The sequence below is a fragment of the Oncorhynchus mykiss genome, chromosome 13 (assembly GCF_057628025.1).
Source record: "Oncorhynchus mykiss isolate SJ-2025 chromosome 13, ASM5762802v1, whole genome shotgun sequence".
In the NCBI taxonomy this organism is placed as follows: Eukaryota; Metazoa; Chordata; class Actinopteri; order Salmoniformes; family Salmonidae; genus Oncorhynchus; species Oncorhynchus mykiss.
Window position 1 is genome coordinate 12,697,501 of NC_143034.1, and position 23,558 is coordinate 12,721,058.

General features: G+C 44.7%; 2 protein-coding genes across 2 annotated transcripts in view; both read left to right on the forward strand.

Annotated features, from left to right (window-relative positions):
• The window catches only part of LOC110513280 (claudin-6), a 3,649-nt gene extending 3,270 nt beyond the window's left edge, over positions 1-379 (forward strand). The window contains exon 2 of the mRNA XM_036939925.2: positions 1-379. This exon is cut by the window's left edge and continues 1,421 nt beyond it. The gene's annotated coding sequence lies outside the window, so the exon portion shown is untranslated.
• A 646-nt stretch (positions 380-1,025) lies between these two features.
• Positions 1,026-23,542, forward strand: slc25a10b (solute carrier family 25 member 10b). The gene is made up of 11 exons (XM_090195207.1): positions 1,026-4,461; positions 13,159-13,278; positions 14,686-14,800; positions 16,041-16,089; positions 16,219-16,260; positions 16,905-16,948; positions 17,153-17,223; positions 17,817-17,909; positions 18,060-18,137; positions 18,660-18,716; positions 23,244-23,542. Exons 1-11 carry the CDS (start codon positions 4,372-4,374, stop codon positions 23,343-23,345), a joined length of 861 nt encoding a protein of 286 aa, XP_090051333.1. The 5' UTR covers positions 1,026-4,371; the 3' UTR covers positions 23,346-23,542.
• The last annotated feature ends 16 nt before the right edge of the window (positions 23,543-23,558 follow it).

The following is a 23,558-nucleotide window of genomic DNA, read 5'->3' on the forward strand; positions in this document are numbered from 1 at the left end:
CCTGAACGCGTCCAATAAGAAATGTTCATTTTTGTTGTCCAATGTAAAACTTTTTGCAACATTATGCCCTAATGATTACAACCCCGTCACTAAACTCTCAGTGAAGGAGAGACAGGTCAACATGTAAATAAGAAAATGCTTATGATTACGTTTCAGAAAATCTGCATGATTATTCTCCATTTCTTTATGACCACTTGTAGACAGCTTTGTTATTTTGTTATGACATCATCTTCTAGTTGTTTTCATTATGACATCATCTTCTAGTTGTTTTCATTATGACATCATCCTCTAGTTGTTTTTATTCTGATTTGAGTTTTCTGTGTTAACTTCTTCTTGGTGAGTGTAATTTATACATGAAATAATAAAGTATGTTACAACATGTTTGTAATTGCTACTACACTCATATTTACACGTTATTTGTTTTAGCTACTGCAGTCATGTATTTACAAGTTGTTTGTTCCAGCTACTGCAGTTGTTTGTCAGAGTAGAAGGACAATGTGTGATGCACTTGTGTCAGTGTGGGAGGTGAAATGCATTGTGGGATGTGTTAATAACTAAATGTTTATTAATGTGACATAACTGTCATTTCTCAGATTCCACACTGCCCCCTCTCTCTCTCTCTCTGTGTGTGTGTGTGTGTGTGCGTGTCTGACAGGTGTTTGTGTGTATGCCAGACTCCTTGTGTGAGCAGTGTTTGTGTGTGTGTGCGTGTGTGTTGTATACAGAGTGGTTATACAGTAGCACAAAGGCAGAGTACAGGACACAGACAAAGACCATCTGTATAACATGTGCCAGGACAAGAGTCAGCCACAACATATTAACCCAGTCACGTGAACACGTACGACAGCATAGAAACAGAATCTATAGACCGGGCTCTCCCCATTCAAGTCAATGAAAGTTCCATATAGAGGTTACAAGTCCTTTCTAGAGATTCTATTTCTATGATAGTTCCATACAACAACAATGGACTCCATTATTACAGGGCTTTCCAGAACTGCGTTAAAATACTTGCTGATGACACAACAGTGGTCGGCCTGATCACCAACAAAGATGAGACAGCCTATAGGGAGGAGGCCAGAGACCTGGCCGTGTGGTGCCAGGACAACAACCTCTCCCTCAACGTAATAAAGACAAAGGAGATGATTGATGACTACAGGAAAAGGAGGACCGAGCATGCCCCCATTCTCGTCGACGGGGCTGTAGTGGAGCAGGTTGAGCGCTTCAAGTTCCTTGGCGTCCACATCACCTACAACTTAACATGGTCCAAGCACACCAAGACAGTCGTGAAGAGGGCACGACAAAACCTATTCTGACTGAAAAGATTTGGCATTGGTCCGAAGATCCTCAAAAGGTTTTACAGCTGCACCATCGAGAGCATCCTGACGGGTTGCATCACTGCCTGGTATGGCAACTGCTCGGCCTCAGACCGCAAGGCACTACAGAGGCTAGTGCGAACGGCCCAGTACATCATCGGGTCCGAGCTTCCTGCCATCCAGGACCTCTATACCAGGCGGTGGCAGAGGAAGGCCCTAAACATTGTCAAAGACTCCAGCCACCCTAGTCATAGACTGTTCTCTCTGCAACCGCACGGCAAGCGGAACCGGAGCGCCAAGTCTAGGTCCAAGAGGCTTCTAAACAGCTTCTACCCCAACCTCCATCTCTTCAATCAAAGACTCAATCATGGACACTCTTACTGACAGTTGTGGCTGCTTCGTGTGATGTATTGTTGTCCCTACCTTCTTGCCTTTGTGCTGTTGTCTGGGCCCAATAATGTTTGTACCATGTTTTATGCTGCTACCATGTTGTGCTGCTGTCATTTTGTGTTGCTACCATGTTGTTGTCATGTTGTGTTGCTACCATGCTGTGTTGTCATGTGTTGCTGCCATGCTATGTTGTTGTCTTAAGTCTCTCTTTATGTAGTGTTGTGGTGTCTTGTGGTGATGTGTGTTTTGTCCTACATTTTTATTTTTAATCCCAGCTACCATCCCCGCAGGAGGCCTTTTGCCTTTTGGTAGGCCGTCATTATAAATAAGAATTTGTTCTGAACTGACTTGCCTACTTAAATAAAGCTTGAATATATATATGTATATTAAAGGTCTGGTGCTGGGTCTCAAGGTGCTTTAAAAAAACGAACCCCATCCACTACCAATGTAACCTTTAATTTAACTAGGCAAGTCAGTTAAGAACAAATTCTTATTGACAATGATGGACGACGCTGGGCCAATTGTGCGCCCTGCCCTATGGTACTCCCAATCATGGCTGGTTGTGATACAGCCTGGAATCAAACCAGGGTGTCTGTAGTGACACCTCAAGCACTGAGATGAAGTGCCTGACACTGCTGTGCCACTCGGGAGCCAAAAACGTGGTATATCTGAGAAATGAACAACAGCCATGTTGTGGAACTACTATTAGCAATCAACTCATAGAATGGCAAAGACAATTACACTTTTACACTTTGACTATTTCTGTGACAATATTTACAGGGAAGGCCTCTAGACCGAAACCAAACTACAGTTCCCCTATATATCCACAAGGGGCAGTAGAGGTGTATTTTTCACAGAAACAAAGTCATCTTTCACACAGAGGGAGAGGGTGTATCTCAATAGTCTAGTGGCTTTACTCTCCTTGTCTCGCCGCTTGCCTTTGTGCTGATTTCAAAATACAAGATAGGACAACACACAGATAGCAATGTGAAGGATGGCTAATGGGCATTTGTCAAGTCATCTCACGTTCTATACAGATGAAGGAAAGGAGACATAAAAGGTTAGGAAGCCAAGCCAGACTATTGAGATGCATCCCCTACTGGACAAGCGTCTCCATAGTTACTGAAACAGCATGGGGATTTTAAGGGTCACATTCCGTAGTGAGTTGTTCTAAGTTCAGGGAAGCAAAGACTTGGAAATGACATTTTTTTTGGTTGAAAAGGTCAGACACAGTTAAGCAATGTTAAATTAAATGAACCTGGACTAGCCTATCAAATGCTATATGCTTAGGCTAGTCAATGTTGTGACCTCAATACAAGTATCTGTGTGGAAGGGCGAGCATGTTCATTTGGACCAGTGACCAAAATTCCAGCGCTTAAAAGAACTCTTTGCACCAGGCAGGAATGTTACAGCGCGCGAAGAGATTCCGACCAAGTCAGGAGCGCGCACACAAACACATTGGGTCAACGTGTACCACCACCTCTTATGCCACACACACACACACAATAACAACTAATATAACGTGTATATTTAAACACAGGGCATGTGACCTTCTGTGTGACTCTTTAACAATGTTCTGATTAGTATTTGTCCTGGGGAATGCGAGGCGAGCTGGCAAACTCCTCCTGGCGCGAGGTCAGCATTACACAGAGGCATTCTGGAACAACGGTGGCTTTTAAACACGTTGAAGTGTTTGACATAAGATGTGAAGTTGTACTTTTACATGGTTATGTGCTGTTTTTAGTAGCCTTCTGAGAAATGGCTCTAGGTATTGTCTAGCGCTCGCCAACAGGCTGCCAAGTGACGACTGCATTGAAAAATAGAAGTTTAACGGGTTACATTTTGGCTACAGTCAATGCGGATGTTATTGCATCTGTGACGGATGACACGAACAGCTCTCGGTCAAAAGCAATGTCAGAGAGTTCGGGAAACAATAACAGTAGAATAGATACTTTGTAACCCGTTTCAAATTGTTTCATCTAACCATTCGTTACCACGGATACAATGTATCGCCGTTCGAGTCCGTTGAAAAAGAAAGTTTCCTCACTGGAGAATGTTGGAAATTGTTTCCCTTAAAGCGACAGAGTACTTGTACACTGTGTCTGGTTGGGTAGCTGACAACTTGAGGGTGTACTGTCTCTTTAAGAAAAACGGGCATCCTCTCTGTAGCGTAGATTAGAGAAACCGGGGACTTTTTCAGTTTTGACGTTTGCAAAAACAACCTGCAGAAAATAAATTGTCGAGCGGCGACCTTTGAGTCTGTCTAGTTAGAGCCCTAGGAGGCAGTTCCTCAGCCCGGGGTGGCAATTGGCTGCGCGTGCACTCACTGCGACTCCCCTCTTGTGTCTCGTCTCGCTCGATCCATTTCCTATCACGCGTTCTGTAAAATTGCCTACACACACACGCACGATGTGGTTTGCGTGTGTATGCGTGCACCGGAACCCAAAGTCCGTCGGTGGCGTCGGCAAATTTGAAGATTAACGAGGTTATCTTCCATTCGACCCGCGGAGAGAGAGAGAGAGAGGACCAGAAAGCACAGACTGCTGCGCCGACCTGCTTGCGTGTCGAGGCGGAAAGGGAGCTTGGCTCTGGCCAGCTGCGTTGTTGGACTGGATCGAATTGGACTCAGCGAAGAGCAGTAGGACTATATAAAGACAGGAGGGGAAATATGAGCGATAAACGGATGTCGCGGTGGTATTTTGGGGGGCTAGCCTCCTGTGGGGCTGCCTGCTGCACCCATCCTCTGGACCTCATCAAAGTAAGTGCTGGAGAGAGAACCCTAGAACCCCCTAGCAGGATTATAGTCGACCTACGGAGGCTGCAGGCCCGCTAGTCAGCCAGCTGTTTACCTGGGAAACTAGGGACAACAACTGCCCTAATTTCATCCTGTGTTATAAAATACTAAACGGGCTACTGGGATCCATCCAAACGGAACACAGCGCCCTGCTGATGATTGGAGAAAATAGGACAGAAAATGAAAGTTGTAGAATCATTTTCTCTCTCTCTCTCGTCTAGCCTAGTGACATGACTGTCTGTGTCCCGCGGAGGTACGGGAAGCAGTGATCGGCCTTGTTAAGCGCGATATCTCCAGTTCACTGACCGGCTAACCGCGCCGTTACGGTGCAAAGTAAACAGGGTTGGGCCTAGTCGAACTGTAGCGTTATAGCCGTCTCATATTACGGATAACTTACAGTAGTAGTAGCCACATGCTCTACTGTTGTCATTGAGCATGTTCACACCAGGGTCATCTTGAAGTCAGGAATAGCACACACTGAATGACATATCCTAACTCTACAGTAGGCCTGTGTGCGGTATAGCGTTTGTAGGCTTAATTAACACGCCTGATGAACACTGCAGGTCCCAGCTGAACTGTACTGGCCTGTTAATGCATCCAGCATAGTTTCTGGAACCGTCCTGGAAAGTGAAGGAAAATACCAGAGCCAGCACAGTGCGGTTGTGGTCCTATAGTGTAACAGGCAACAGGATGACAGATGCATACAAGTAGGTCAGTGTGTAGTATAATTATATAGACGTGGTATGAAATTACAGCACTAACTAGCAGTCTTAAAGCAGCTGGGGCTTCCTGTGTGTAGCGTCTCTGTGTTTGAGTGTACTAAGAGGTCTGGGCCTTTATGGCACAGGTGGTAGTCCACAAGGAAGGCCTGTAACTGCAGGGTTGCTGGTTCAAACCCTGCTCCAGATGCTTTCCCTTCGATCGCTGTATATGTATTGGTAGTGGGTGGAGCTAGTGTTGGACAGAGGGCAGTGGGTGGAGCTAGTGTTGGACAGAGGGTAGTGGGAGGAGCTAGTGTTGGACAGAGGGTAGTGGGTGGAGCTAGTGTTGGACCGAGGGTAGTGGGTGGAGCTAGTGTTGGACAGAGGGTAGTGGGAGGAGCTAGTGTTGGACAGAGATGATAGGACAGTGGGTGGAGCTATTGTTGGACAGAGGTGTGTGAGTTTGGAGTTGATAGTGTAGCCTAGACAGCCTGTCTCAACTCGCCTACTTAGAAAAGTCTAAAGGTGTATAATTACTTTGTTGGAGAGTCCCACACACACACCCATACAGCACACACACACACACACACACACACACACACACACCCATACACAAACACAAATGTCATGGAGAATGTACAGGCCAGGGTCATCTACTGTTGTCATGGAGCATGTACAGGGTCATCTACTGTTGTCATGGAGAATGTACAGGCCAGGGTAATCTGCTGTTGTCATGGAGAATGTACAGGCCAGGGTCATCTACTGTTCTCATGGAGCATGTACAGGCCAGGGTCATCTGGATGTCTAGAATAGATCCACCCATCCTGGTCTATCCTGTAGGCTGGTGCAGAGAGAGAGAGAGAGAGAGAGAGAGAGAGATGCATAATCCTCAGGGAGATCTCAAGAGTTGACAAACCTGCCAGAACAAGACAAACAAGATGTGTATGAAGCATTGGTCCTCTGAAGCTAGCCATGCCCAGAGCCATCTGTTCAGAGAGTTGGGTCAGCCTTTAGAACGGACACCATGTTAGTTGCCTTCAATTCTCAAACTGTTGGTGATGTCACAATAGGAGAGAGCCTCTGACAATTCCCTATGAAATAACCCGCTGGAAACGAGCTACCTGTGTGTGCACTGTGGAGGCCAATCAGAACGTTCAGAATCAGAATCATCAGTTTGTTCTCCTGAAGCTAGCCGTGCCTCTCCTCTCTGACCTAGTGAAGCTAGCCGTGCCTCTCCTCTCTGACCTAGTGAAGCTAGCCGTGCCTCTCCTCTCTGACCTAGTGAAGCTAGCCGTGCCTCTCCTCTCTGACCTAGTGAAGCTAGCCGTGCCTCTCCTCTCTGACCTAGTGAAGCTAGCCGTGCCTCTCCTCTCTGACCTAGTGAAGCTAGCCGTGCCTCTCCTCTCTGACCTAGTGAAGCTAGCCGTGCCTCTCCTCTCTGACCTAGTGAAGCTAGCCGTGCCTCTCCTATCTGACCTAGTGAAGCTAGCCGTGCCTCTCCTCTCTGACCTAGTGAAGCTAGCCGTGCCTCTCCTATCTGACCTAGTGAAGCTAGCCGTGCCTCTCCTCTCTGACCTAGTGAAGCTAGCCGTGCCTCTCTTATCTATCCTAGTGAAGCTAGCCGTGCCTCTCCTCTCTGACCTAGTGAAGCTAGCCGTGCCTCTCCTCTCTGACCTAGTGAAGCTAGCCGTGCCTCTCCTCTCTGACCTAGTGAAGCTAGCCGTGCCTCTCCTATCTGACCTAGTGAAGCTAGCCGTGCCTCTCCTCTCTGACCTAGTGAAGCTAGCCGTGCCTCTCCTCTCTGACCTAGTGAAGCTAGCCGTGCCTCTCCTCTCTGACCTAGTGAAGCTAGCCGTGCCTCTCCTCTCTGACCTAGTGAAGCTAGCCGTGCCTCTCCTCTCTGACCTAGTGAAGCTAGCCGTGCCTCTCCTCTCTGACCTAGTGAAGCTAGCCGTGCCTCTCCTCTCTGACCTAGTGAAGCTAGCCGTGCCTCTCCTCTCTGACCTAGTGAAGCTAGCCGTGCCTCTCCTCTCTGACCTAGTGAAGCTAGCCGTGCCTCTCCTCTCTGACCTAGTGAAGCTAGCCGTGCCTCTCCTCTCTGACCTAGTGAAGCTAGCCGTGCCTCTCCTCTCTGACCTAGTGAAGCTAGCCGTGCCTCTCCTCTCTGACCTAGTGAAGCTAGCCGTGCCTCTCCTATCTGACCTAGTGAAGCTAGCCGTGCCTCTCCTCTCTGACCTAGTGAAGCTAGCCGTGCCTCTCCTCTCTGACCTAGTTCCAACAACATACTGTTGTTACTACGCCTGTTTAGTCTGGCATGAAGTCAGTTGCCCTAGTAACACCCTGAGGGGAGGATCAGGATCTCGTGTGTGTGTGTGTGTGTGTGTGTGTGTGTGTGTGTGTGTGTGTGTGTGTGTGTGTGTGTGTGTGTGTGTGTGTGTGTGTGTGTGTGTGTGTGTGTGTGTGTGTGTGTGTGTGTGTGTGTAACTTGAAACAACTTAACACCCACATCTAAGTTATGGCATTGTCTTCCTATCAGTATTAGAATCTATTGAGTCATGACTGTAACAATGGAACAGTGTGTTGGTGATGTGACTCAGGACTAGCTGGAGGTCAGAGGTTAAATGCTGACTTTCTCTTTTTGGGAAAAGGCCCCAGCTCTGCATTTTTGACTTTCAGTGTCATTAGAGGAGATACTTACTATATTCTGACTATCTTCTCTAGTCATCAGAGACTAGAGTCAACAAACTCACTCACTTATTTGTTAGTTATTTAATGAATTAGTCATTTTGTTTGTTCATTCCTTCGGTCATTCATGCACTTTTGTTTTATTAGTTGGTCCAGTCATTCGTTCACTCATTGCACTGTGTCCTGACTGGAGAGATTATTGAGTATCAGCCAGGTCCTGTAGCTAGCAGCTATCTGTGTCTCTACTCAGGGTGTGAATTATTATCTACTCACACCAGGGGGGGAGAGAGAGAGAGAGAGAGAGAGACTGCTATTTACAGTTAGCGAGAGGGAGTGGATGATGGAGAGAAAGAGGGAAGGAAAAATAATGAAATAGAGAATGAGAAAGAGAGATGGAGGGAGGGAGGGAGGGAGTTTGTGTTCCATAGTTGAAGGCCTCTGCGGCCTTTGAGCTCAAACAGTTCTGATAAGCCGGTGGGAGCGAGAGACGTGATTGGCCGGATGGAGGCCACACTTGGAGCAGAGCCCAGTCGATAAAAAGCCCTCTGAGAAGAACAATACATTACACTGTCAGAGAGAGACATAAGGAAGGAGGGAGAGAATTCAAAGGAAGTCAGAATTACCTACAAAAAACCTGTTCCCTGTACACACACGAGAATGTCAGTAATTGTGACATTCCAACTACTGCTACCACTACAACTGTCACAACCCCATATCTACAGCTATCTCCACTGACTCACTACTACTACATTATACTACTATCTCCACTGACTCACTACTACTCACTACTCACTCTCTATAGACAGTAACTACTACATGGTACTACTATCTCTATAGACAGTAACTACTACATGGTACTACTACATGGTACTACTACATGGTACTACTATCTCTATAGGCAGTAACTACTACATGGTACTACTATCTCTATAGGCAGTAACTACTACATGGTACTACTATCTCTATAGACAGTAACTACTACATGGTACTACTATCTCTATAGACAGTAACTACTTCATGGTACTACTATCTCTATAGACAGTAACTACTACATGGTACTACTATCTCTATAGACAGTAACTACTACATGGTACTACTATCTCTATAGACAGTAACTACTTCATGGTACTACTATCTCTATAGACAGTAACTACTACATGGTACTACTATCTCTATAGACAGTAACTACTTCATGGTACTACTATCTCTATAGACAGTAACTACTACATGGTACTACTATCTCTATAGACAGTAACTACTACATGGTACTACTATCTCTATAGACAGTAACTACTACATGGTACTACTATCTCTATAGACAGTAACTACTACATGGTACTACTATCTCTATAGACAGTAACTACTTCATGGTACTACTATCTCTATAGACAGTAACTACTACATGGTACTACTATCTCTATAGACAGTAACTACTACATGGTACTACTATCTCTATAGACAGTAACTACTTCATGGTACTACTATCTCTATAGACAGTAACTACTACATGGTACTACTATCTCTATAGACAGTAACTACTTCATGGTACTACTATCTCTATAGACAGTAACTACTACATGGTACTACTATCTCTATAGACAGTAACTACTTCATGGTACTACTATCTCTATAGACAGTAACTACTACATGGTACTACTATCTCTATAGACAGTAACTACTACATGGTACTACTATCTCTATAGACAGTAACTACTACATGGTACTACTATCTCTATAGACAGTAACTACTACATGGTACTACTATCTCTATAGACAGTAACTACTACATGGTACTACTATCTCTATAGACAGTAACTACTTCATGGTACTACTATCTCTATAGGCAGTAACTACTACATGGTACTACTATCTCTATAGGCAGTAACTACTACATGGTACTACTATCTCTATAGACAGTAACTACTTCATGGTACTACTATCTCTATAGGCAGTAACTACTACATGGTACTACTATCTCTATAGGCAGTAACTACTACATGGTACTACTATCTCTATAGACAGTAACTACTACATGGTACTACTATCTCTATAGACAGTAACTACTACATGGTACTACTATCTCTATAGACAGTAACTACTTCATGGTACTACTATCTCTATAGGCAGTAACTACTACATGGTACTACTATCTCTATAGGCAGTAACTACTACATGGTACTACTATCTCTATAGACAGTAACTACTTCATGGTACTACTATCTCTATAGGCAGTAACTACTACATGGTACTACTATCTCTATAGGCAGTAACTACTACATGGTACTACTATCTCTATAGACAGTAACTACTACATGGTACTACTATCTCTATAGACAGTAACTACTACATGGTACTACTATCTCTATAGACAGTAACTACTACATGGTACTACTACATGGTACTACTATCTCTATAGACAGTAACTACTACATGGTACTACTACATGGTACTACTATCTCTATAGACGGTACTACTACATGGTACTACTATCTCTATAGACAGTAACTACTACATGGTACTACTATCTCTATAGACAGTAACTACTACATGGTACTACTATCTCTATAGACAGTAACTACTACATGGTACTACTATCTCTATAGACAGTAACTACTACATGGTACTACTATCTCTATAGACAGTAACTACTACATGGTACTACTATCTCTATAGACAGTAACTACTTCATGGTACTACTATCTCTATAGGCAGTAACTACTACATGGTACTACTACATGGTACTACTATCTCTATAGACAGTAACTACTACATGGTACTACTACATGGTACTACTATCTCTATAGACGGTACTACTACATGGTACTACTATCTCTATAGACAGTAACTACTACATGGTACTACTACATGGTACTACTATCTCTATAGACGGTACTACTACATGGTACTACTATCTCTATAGACAGTAACTACTACATGGTACTACTATCTCTATAGACAGTAACTACTACACGGTACTACTACATGGTACTACTATCTCTATAGACAGTAACTACTACATGGTACTACTACATGGTACTACTATCTCTATAGACAGTAACTACTACATGGTACTACTATCTCTATAGACAGTAACTACTACATGGTACTACTATCTCTATAGACAGTAACTACTACATGGTACTACTATCTCTATAGACAGTAACTACTACATGGTACTACTATCTCTATAGACAGTAACTACTACATGGTACTACTATCTCTATAGACAGTAACTACTACACGGTACTACTACATGGTACTACTATCTCTATAGACGGTACTACTACATGGTACTACTACATGGTACTACTATCTCTATAGACAGTAACTACTACATGGTACTACTATCTCTATAGGCAGTAACTACTACATGGTACTACTATCTCTATAGACAGTAACTACTACATGGTACTACTATCTCTATAGACAGTAACTACTACATGGTACTACTACATGGTACTGCTATCTCTATAGGCAGTAACTACTACATGGTACTACTATCTCTATAGACAGTAACTACTACATGGTACTACTAACTCTATAGGCAGTAACTACTACATGGTACTACTATCTCTATAGACAGTAACTACTACATGGTACTACTACATGGTACTACTATCTCTATAGACAGTACTACTACATGGTACTACTACATGGTACTACTATCTCTATAGACAGTAACTACTACATGGTACTACTAACTCTATAGGCAGTAACTACTACATGGTACTACTATCTCTATAGACAGTAACTACTACATGGTACTACTATCTCTATAGACAGTAACTACTACATGGTACTACTATCTCTATAGACAGTAACTACTACATGGTACTACTATCTCTATAGACAGTAACTACTACATGGTACTACTATCTCTATAGACAGTAACTACTACATGGTACTACTATCTCTATAGACGGTACTACTACATGGTACTACTACATGGTACTACTATCTCTATAGACAGTAACTACTACATGGTACTACTACATGGTACTACTATCTCTATAGACAGTAACTACTTCATGGTACTACTATCTCTATAGACAGTAACTACTACATGGTACTACTATCTCTATAGACAGTAACTACTACATGGTATTACTACTACATGGTACTACTATCTCTATAGACAGTAACTACTACATGGTACTACTACATGGTACTACTATCTCTATAGACAGTAACTACTACATGGTACTACTATCTCTATAGGCAGTAACTACTACATGGTACTACTATCTCTATAGGCAGTAACTACTACATGGTACTACTATCTCTATAGGCAGTAACTACTACATGGTACTACTACATGGTACTACTATCTCTATAGGCAGTAACTACTACATGGTATTACTACTACATGGTACTACTATCTCTATAGGCAGTAACTACTACATGGTACTACTATCTCTATAGACAGTAACTACTTCATGGTACTACTATCTCTATAGGCAGTAACTACTACATGGTACTACTATCTCTATAGACAGTAACTACTACATGGTACTACTATCTCTATAGGCAGTAACTACTACATGGTATTACTACTACATGGTACTACTATCTCTATAGGCAGTAACTACTACATGGTACTACTATCTCTATAGACAGTAACTACTTCATGGTACTACTATCTCTATAGGCAGTAACTACTACATGGTACTACTACATGGTACTACTATCTCTATAGGCAGTAACTACTACATGGTACTACTATCTCTATAGACAGTAACTACTACATGGTACTACTATCTCTATAGACAGTAACTACTACATGGTACTACTACATGGTACTACTATCTCTATAGACAGTAAACTATAATAGACCTCAAGGACAGCATGTGTGTGCGTGTGTGTGTGTGTGTGTGTGCACGGCGATGTGTGTGTAGATTTATCTCTACCATAAGTCAGTGACACGCCCGTTCCTACCATCGTGTACCACCTCACAGATCACCACAGTTACAACCAGGTCAGCTGAGCTATAAACACTCAGACAGCAGCATGACAGACAGAAACACGCTGTCTGTCTGTCACGCTAGTGTGTGTCTCTGTCTGTCTGTCACGCTAGTGTGTGTCTCTGTCTGTCTGTCTGTCACGCTAGTATGTGTGTCTGTCTGTCTGTCTGTCTTAGCGAGAGAGACAGTTCCACAGTCACTAAGAAATACACACTGATGACTGACTGTGATAATGATGATGATGATGAAGATACTGATATTGATTGTATTTGTAATGATGAAGATGATGAAATAGTGATTTTGTGTGTGTGTAGGTCCACCTGCAGACCCAGCAGAAGGGGAAGATGGGGATGGTGAGCATGGCCATGCAGGTAGTGAAGAACGATGGAGCTCTGGCTTTGTACAACGGACTCAGCGCATCACTCTGCAGACAGGTAGGAGGATGGAGAGGGGGTGGTAGAGAGGGGAGAGGGGGTGGTAGGAGGATGGAGAGTGGTAGGAGGATGGAGAGGGGGTGGTAGAGAGGGGGGAGAGGGTGTGTGGTAGAGAGGGGGGAGAGGGTGTGTGGTAGAGAGGGGGTGGAGAGGGTGTGTGGTAGAGAGTGGGGGAGAGGGTGTGTGGTAGAGAGTGGGGGAGAGGGTGTGTGGTAGAGAGTGGGGGAGAGGGTGTGTGGTAGAGAGTGGGGGAGAGGGTGTGTGGTAGAGAGGGGGGAGAAGGAGAGGCTGTGTGGTAGAGAGGGGGAGAAGGAGAGGGTGTGTGGTAGAGAGGGGGGAGAAGGAGAGGGTGTGTGTTAGAGAGGGGGGAGAAGGAGAGGGTGTGTGTTAGAGAGGGGGGAGAAGGAGAGGGTGTGTGTTAGAGAGGGGGGAGAAGGAGAGGGTGTGTGTTAGAGAGGGGGGAGAAGGAGAGGGTGTGTGTTAGAGAGGGGGGAGAAGGAGAGGGTGTGTGTTAGAGAGGGGGGGAGAAGGAGAGGGTGTGTGTTAGAGAGAGGGGGAGTAGGAGAGGGTGTGTGTTAGAGAGGGGTGACGGCCTAAGAACAGTGGGTTAACTGCCTTGTTCAGGGGCAGAACGACAGATTTTGACCTTGTCAGCTCGGGGGTTTGATCTTGCAACCTTTCGGTCACTGGTCCAACACTCTAACCACTAGACTACCTACCGCCCCAATGCCTCACCTGGATCCAGTTTGTTTCATTGGCCAAGTGGATGTTATTGCATCAGAGGAAATTCTCTATATGAAGATAGACCAGTAGTAGGAGTGGCAGTTGGTTACCACGGTAACACACAGCGAGGAATCTGGTGTAGGGTGAAGTTGGCCATAGACACTGATCTTTGGTCTGTTTAGCATTTTCCCCACTAATGGTTAAGGTTGGGATTGAGGGAGGGATAGCTGATCCTAGATCTGTACCTAAGGAAAACGGGTTGGGGTGTTGAAACGTCCTGTTAACGCCTCTATTGACATCTCTCTCTGGAGAGGAGCTGTTTCCTGTTTGGGACAGTGTCAGTTAGTGGTGGATTGAAGCTATGACAACTAGAATGTCAGTAGGAAAGCTACACATAGCTCTTTTTTTCAATTTGTTGTACTTTTTTTATCTTGTCTGCCCTCTACTACCCTCCCTCCCTCCCTCCCTCCCTCCCTCCCTCCCTCCCTCCCTCCCTCCCTCCCTCCCTCCCTCTACTACCCTCCCTCCCTCCCTCCCTCCCTCCCTCCCTCCCTCCCTCCCTCCATCTACTACCCTCCCTCCCTCCCTCCCTCTACTACCCTCCCTCCCTCCCTCCCTCCCTCCCTCTACTACCCTCCCTCCCTCCCTCCCTCCCTCCCTCCCTCCCTCCCTCCCTCCCTCTAGATGTCCTATTCTCTAACTAGGTTTGCTATCTATGAGACAGTCAGAGACATGTTGAGCAGCAGTAACCAGGGGCCCATGCCTTTCTACCAGAAGGTGCTGCTGGGGGCCTTCGGAGGTAGGGACACACACACAGACACACACACACATGCTTGCTCAAACACGCATGTATGCTGAACACACGCTGTCACAGTCTGAGGGTAATGCTCACACACAGTCCAAGGGTAATGCTCACACACACAGTCTGGGGGGAATGCTCACACACACAGTCTGGGGGGAATGCTCACACACACAGTCTGGGGGGAATGCTCACACACACAGTCTGGGGGGAATGCTCACACACACAGTCTGGGGGGAATGCTCACACACACAGTCTGGGGGGAATGCTCACACACACAGTCTGGGGGGAATGCTCACACACAGTCTGGGGGGAATGCTCACACACAGTCCGAGGGTAATGCTCACACACACAGTCTGAGGGTAATGCTCACACACACAGTCTGGGGGGAATGCTCACACACACAGTCTGGGGGGAATGCTCACACACACAGTCTGAGGGTAATGCTCACACACAGTCCAAGGGTAATGCTCACACACACAGTCTGAGGGTAATGCTCACACACACAGTCTGGGGGGAATGCTCACACACACAGTCTGGGGGGAATGCTCACACACACAGTCTGAGGGTAATGCTCACACACAGTCCAAGGGTAATGCTCACACACACAGTCTGAGGGTAATGCTCACACACACAGTCTGGGGGGAATGCTCACACACACAGTCTGGGGGGAATGCTCACACACACAGTCTGGGGGGAATGCTCACACACACAGTCTGGGGGTAATGCTCACACACACAGTCTGAAGGCAATGCTCACACACACAGTCTGAGGGTAATGCTCACACACACAGTCTGAGGGTAATGCTCACACACACAGTCTGAGGGTAATGCTCACACACACAGTCTGAGGGTAATGCTCACACACACAGTCTGAGGGTAATGCTCACACACACACACAATCTGAGGGTAATGCTCACACACACAGTCTGAGGGTAATGCTCACACACACACAGTCTGAGGATAATGGTCACACACACAGTCTGAGGGTAATGCTCACACACACACACACACACACACACACACACACACACACACACACACACACACACACACACACACACGCACACACACACACACAGTCTGGGGGTAATGCTCACACACAGTCTGGGGGTAATGCTCACACACACAGTCTGAGGGTAATGCTCACACACACACACAGTCTGAGGGTAATGCTCACACACACACACAGTCTGAGGGTAATGCTCATACACACACACTAATCTCTGTCATGTGTCTAGGTTTTACTGGCGGGTTCATTGGTACTCCTGCAGACATGGTGAACGTCAGGTCAGAGAAACACCTTGTTAACACACACAGCTCTCTTGCATTTAATGATAGTTATTCAATAGTTATAGTTAGGTTGTATGATGTATATTAATGTAATGTTTTAACTAATACACTCGTTTTGCCCCTCAGGATGCAGAATGATGTTAAACTTCCCCCAGAGCTGAGGAGAAAGTGAGTGTTCCTGACCATTTAGACCACATGACATGTTGTTGATCTGACAATGTCTAACTCTGTCTCTCTGTCTCTCTCTCTCTCTCTCTCTCTCTCTCTCTGTCTCTCTCTCTCTCTCTCTTTGTCTCTCTCTGCCTCTCTCTCTCTCTCTCTCTCTTTGTCTCTCTCTGTGTCTCTCTGTCTGTCTCTCTCTGTCTCTCTCTGTCTGTCTCTCTCTGTCTGTCTGTCTCTCTGTCTCTGTCTCTCTCTCTCTCTCTTTGTCTCTCTCTCTCTCTGTCTCTCTCTCTCTCTGTCTCTCTCTCTGTCTCTCTCTCTGTCTCTCTCTGTCTCTCTCTGTCTCTCTCTCTGTCTCTCTCTCTGTCTCTCTCTCTCTCTTTGTCTCGCTCTCTCTCTTTGTCTCTCTCTCTCTGTCTCTCTCTCTGTCTCTGTCTCTCTCTCTCTCTCTCTCTTTGTCTCTCTCTGTCTCTCTCTGTCTCTCTCTCTCTCTCTTTGTCTCTCTCTGTCTCTCTCTGTCTCTGTCTCTCTCTCTGTCTCTCTCAATTCAATTCAAGGGCTTTATTGGCATGGGAAACATGTGTTAACATTGCCAAAGCTAGTGAGGTAGATAATATAGATGTCTCTCTGTCTCTCTCTCTGTCTCTCAGCTACAAACATGCTGTGGACGGTCTCTTCAGGGTCTTCAGAGAAGGTAGGAATGTGTGATTTGTACTCAAAAAGATGAAATGACAAGAGACCCGTTATGAGTTTAGAGAGGTAGCAACACACACTATCACTCCAATGAAAAACATTTTATAAAGAATAGAACGATAGAAACCGTTTGTATTCTGCTGCTCCCTGCTCATTACCCCCCCTGTGTATGACCCCTGACCCTTCCCCTCTGACCTGTGTGTAGAGGGGGTGAGGAAGTTGTTCTCAGGAGCCACCATGGCCTCCAGCAGAGGAGCTCTGGTCACCGTGGGACAGGTACGACCGCACAGCACCTTGGGAAATGTAGTTTATTAATAGCGTTATGTATAGCAGTAGATTGTATGGATTAGGAGAGAGACTCTAGTTGGTTGTCTTTAGGTCTTCTCTTTATCTACTGATTTGTCTTTTGAATGTATTTGGAATTATAACCCATCTCATGTTCCTCTCTCCATCTCACCCTCATCATCTCACCCTCCTCGCTCTCTCCATCTCACCCTCCTCTCTCTCTCCATCTCACCCTCCTCGCTCTCTCCATCTCACCCTCCTCTCTCTCTCTCTCCATCTCACCCTCCTCTCTCTCTCTCCATCTCACCCTCCTCTCTCTCTCTCTCCATCTCACCCTCCTCTCTCTCTCTCCATCTCACCCTCCTTTCTCTCTCTCCATCTCACCCTCCTTTCTCTCTCTCCATCTCACCCTCCTCTCTCTCTCTCCATCTCACCCTCCTCTCGCTCTCTCCATCTCACCCTCCTCGCTGTCTCCATCTCACCCTCCTCTCTCTCCCTTCCCCCTCCATATCTCTTTCTCTCCATCTCTCTTTCTCTCCATATCTCTTTCTCTCCCCCCTCTCTCTCCTCCCTCCTCTCTGTAGTTGGCATGTTATGACCAGGCTAAACAGCTGGTGCTGTCTTCAGGCTTCATGGGCGATAACATCCTCACACACTTCCTGTCTAGCTTCATCGCTGTGAGTAACCGGGCTTCTTATTGGTTAAAATAGTGCAGAGTGCTGGTTGGATAAGGAACCAGAAGAATGTGATATGATAACAATGACATTGTTCATTGATAACTAAAAAAAACAAATGATGTCTCTCTGTCTGTGTCTGTCTGTCTGTAGGGAGGCTGTGCTACGTTCCTGTGTCAGCCTCTAGATGTGATGAAGACCAGGTTGATGAACTCTAAAGGAGAATACTCAGTAAGTTACTCCATCCATCCCTCTCTTAGTCATCTCTCCATCCATCCCTCTCTTAGTCATCTCTCCATCCATCCCTCTCTCTTTCATCTCTCCATCCATCCCTCTCTTAGTCATCTCTCCATCTATCCCTCTCTCTTTCATCTCTCCATCATCCCTCTCTTATTCATCTCTCCATCCATTCCTCTCTTTTTCATCTCTCCATCCATCCCTCTCTTTTTCATCTCTCCATCATCCCTCTTTTTCATCTCTCCATCCATCCCTCTCTTTTTCATCTCTCCATCCATTCCTCTCTTTTTCATCTCTCCATCCATCCCTCTCTTTTTCATCTCTCCATCATCCCTCTCTCTTTCATCTCTCCACCATCCCTCTTCATCTCCACCCATCCCTCTTTTTCATCTCTCCATCCATCCCTCTTTTTCATCTCTCCATCCATCCCTCTCTTTCATCTCTCCATCCATCCCTCTCCAAACCCTCTTTTCTTCCCTTCATCCAACTCTCTCACCATGTAACTGTGTGTTTCAGGGTGTGATACACTGTCTGAGAGTGACGGCTAAAGAGGGACCCATGGCCTTCTACAAGGTGACACACACAGACACACACACAGACACACACACAGACACACACACACACACAGACACACACACAGACACACACACACACACACACACACACACACAGACACACACACAGACACAGACACACACACACACACAGACACACAGACACACACACACACACACACACACAGACACACACACACACACACAGACACAGACACACACGCACACAGACAGACACACACGCACACACACACAGACACACACACACACACACACACAGACACACACACAGACACAGACAGACACACACACACACACACACAGACACACACACACACACACGCACACAGACACACACGCACACAGACAGACACACACGCACACACACACAGACACACACACACACACACACAGACACACACACACAGACACAGACAGACACACACACACACACACACACACACACAGACACACACACACACACACAGACACACAGACACACACACACACAGACACACACACACACAGACACACACACACACAAACACACACACAGACACAGACACAGACACACACACTGGCAGTCCCAGAAACCCATCTAGCAGACCAGCCTAATAACCTTCGCTCGGGGTGACTGTCTTTCTGACAGAGACTAGAGTTTCTAATTGATCTTGTAATCCTGGGTCTTACCTTAACATGTACATGAAGGCTGGGTCTTAACATATATATGAAGGCTGGGTCTTACCTTAACATGTATATGAAGGCTGGGTCTTAACATATATATGAAGGCTGGGTCTTACCTTAATTAACATATATATGAAGGATGGGTCTTACCTTAACATGTATATGAAAGATGGGTCTTACCTTAACATATATATGAAGGCTGGGTCTTAACATATATATGAAGGCTGGGTCTTACCTTAACATATATATGAAGGCTGGGTCTTACCTTAACATTTATATGAAGGCTGGGTCTTACCTTAACATTTATATGAAGGCTGGGTCTTAACGTATATATGAAGGCTGGGTCTTAACATATATATGAAGGCTGGGTCTTACCTTAACATATATATGAAGGATGGGTCTTACCTTAACATATATATGAAAGATTGGTCTTACCTTAACATATATATGAAGGCTGGGTCTTACCTTAACATTTATATGAAGGCTGGGTCTTAACGTATATATATATAAAGGCTGGGTCTTAACGTATATATGAAGGCTGGGTCTTAACATATATATGAAGGCTGGGTCTTACCTTAACATATATATGAAGGCTGGGTCTTACCTTAATTAACATATATATGAAGGCTGGGTCTTACCTTAACATGTATATGAAGGCTGGGTCTTAACGTATATATATGAAGGCTGGGTCTTAACGTATATATGAAGGCTGGGTCTTAACATATATATGAAGGCTGGGTCTTAACATATATATGAAGGCTGGGTCTTACCTTAACGTATATATGAAGGCTGGGTCTTACCTTAACATGTATATGAAGGCTGGGTCTTACCTTAACATGTATATGAAGGCTGGGTCTTACCTTAACATATATATGAAGGCTGAGTCTTAACATATATATGAAGGCTGAGTCTTAACATATATATGAAGGCTGGGTCTTAACATATATATGAAGGCTGGGTCTTACCTTAACGTATATATGAAGGATGGGTCTTACCTTAACATATATATGAAGGCTGGGTCTTACCTTAACATATATATGAAGGCTGGGTCTTAACATATATATGAAGGCTGGGTCTTAACATATATATGAAGGCTGGGTCTTAACATATATATGAAGGCTGGGTCTTAACATATATATGAAGGCTGGGTCTTAACATATATATATATATGAAGGCTGGGTCTTAACATATATCTGAAGGCTGGGTCTTACCTTAACATATATGAAGTCTGGGTCTTAACATGTATATGAAGGCTGGGTCTTAACATGTATATGAAGGCTGGGTCTTACCTTAACATATATATGAAGGCTGGGTCTTAACATATATATGAAGGCTGGGTCTTACCTTAACATATATATGAAGGCTGAGTCTTAACATATATATGAAGGCTCAGTCTTAACATGTATATGAAGGATGGGTCTTACCTTAACATATATATGAAGGCTGGGTCTTACCTTAACATATATATGAAGGCTGGGTCTTACCTTAATATACAGTGCCTTGCGAAAGTATTCGCCCCCCTTGAACTTTGAGACCTTTTGCCACATTTCAGGCTTCAAACATAAAGATATAAAACTGTATTTTTTTGTGAAGAATCAACAACAAGTGGGACACAATCATGAAGTGGAACGACATTTATTGGATATTTCAAACTTTTTTAACAAATCAAAAACTGAAAAATTGGGCGTGCAAAATGATTCAGCCCCCTTAAGTTAATACTTTGTAGCGCCACCTTTTGCTGCGATTACAGCTGTAAGTCGCTTGGGGTATGTCTCTATCAGTTTTGCACATCGAGAGACTGAAATTTTTTCCCATTCCTCCTTGCAAAACAGCTCGAGCTCAGTGAGGTTGGATGGAGAGCATTTGTGAACAGCAGTTTTCAGTTCTTTCCACAGATTCTCGATTGGATTCAGGTCTGGACTTTGACTTGGCCATTCTAACACCTGGACATGTTTATTTTTGAACCATTCCATTGTAGATTTTGCTTTATGTTTTGGATCATTGTCTTGTTGGAAGACAAATCTCCGTCCCAGTCTCAGGTCTTTTGCAGACTCCATCAGGTTTTCTTCCAGAATGGTCCTGTATTTGGCTCCATCCATCTTCCCATCAATTTTAACCATCTTCCCTGTCCCTGCTGAAGAAAAGCAGGCCCAAACCATGATGCTGCCACCACCATGTTTGACAGTGGGGATGGTGTGTTCAGCTGTGTTGCTTTTACGCCAAACATAACGTTTTGCATTGTTGCCAAAAGTTCAATTTTGGTTTCATCTGACCAGAGCACCTTCTTCCACATGTTTGGTGTGTCTCCCAGGTGGCTTGTGGCAAACTTTAAACAACACTTTTTATGGATATCTTTAAGAAATGGCTTTCTTCTTGACACTCTTCCATAAAGGCCAGATTTGTGCAATATACGACTGATTGTTGTCCTATGGACAGAGTCTCCCACCTCAGCTGTAGATCTCTGCAGTTCATCCAGAGTGATCATGGGCCTCTTGGCTGCATCTCTGATCAGTCTTCTCCTTGTATGAGCTGAAAGTTTAGAGGGATGGCCAGGTCTTGGTAGATTTGCAGTGGTCGGATACTCCTTCTATTTCAATATTATCGCTTGCACAGTGCTCCTTGGGATGTTTAAAGCTTGGGAAATCTTTTTGTATCCAAATCCGGCTTTAAACTTCTTCACAACAGTATCTCGGACCTGCCTGGTGTGTTCCTTGTTCTTCATGATGCTCTCTGCGCTTTTAACGGACCTCTGAGACTCACAGTGCAGGTGCATTTATACGGAGACTTGATTACACACAGGTGGATTGTATTTATCATCATTAGTCATTTAGGTCAACATTGGATCATTCAGAGATCCTCACTGAACTTCTGGAGAGAGTTTGCTGCACTGAAAGTAAAGGGGCTGAATAATTTTGCACGCCCAATTTTTCAGTTTTTGATTTGTTAAAAAAGTTTGAAATATCCAATAAATGTCTTTCCACTTCATGATTGTGTCCCACTTGTTGTTGATTCTTCACAAACAAATACAGTTTTATGTCTTTATGTTTGAAGCCTGAAATGTGGCAAAAGGTCGCAAAGTTCAAGGGGGCCGAATACTTTCGCAAGGCACTGTATATATGAAGGCTGGGTCTTACCTTAACATATATATGAAGGCTTGGTCTTAACATATATATGAAGGCTGGGTCTTAACATATATATGAAGGCTGGGTCTTACCTTAACATATATATGAAGGCTGGGTCTTAACATATATATGAAGGCTGGGTCTTAACATATATATGAAGGCTGGGTCTTACCTTAACATATATATGAAGGCTGGGTCTTAACATGTATATGAAGGCTGGGTCTTAACATGTATATGAAGTCTGGGTCTTACCTTAACATATATATGAAGGCTGGGTCTTACCTTAACATGTATATATGAAGGCTGGGTCTTAACGTATATGTTTGAAGGCTAAGGTGAATCCTGGGTAAATGTCTTCATTTACACATCAGGGTCTTGAGTCATTTACCAAATCAGATGGAAGGGTATTGGCTGACTGTCCCATCCAGTGTCAGGGCCTAAACATATGGTCCAAGCCTGTCCAATAGGATTGCAAGGTTGTAAACAACTGTCCATCCCTGTGTAAAGGTCTTGACTAACTGTCCAATGCAGTTGCAAGAAAGTTAATTAACTGCCCAATTGCATTGCAAGGTCTTAACCTACTGTTCAATCACGTCAGCATGTAGACCAACTATCCAATCCCGTGTCAGGGTCTTGACTAAGTGCCCAATGTTCAATCACATGTAACAATGTTGGATAGGTAATGACTGACTGTCCAATGACGTATCAGAATGCTAACTAACTGTCCAATGGGGTTGCAGGGTCTTGTTCCTGCAGGGATCCGTCTGATTCCTCACACGGTGCTCACCTTCATCTTCCTAGAGCAGCTCAAGAACAACTTCGGCATCGTCATCATCTCCTGAGCACGCTCCATGACCTACGACCTTTACCCTCTAACCCCCTGTCCCCTGCAAACATCAACCAATCCCCTGTCACTGCCACAGTGCCTCACCCCCCCCCCCCATGGCCCTGAGCTGTCCAATCCCACAGAGAGGTGGTTGTAGGGATGGAATGTCTGCTATGCTATCCTACCCGGCCCTCTTTAACCTGCTCTGGAATCAACCAATCCCCTGTCA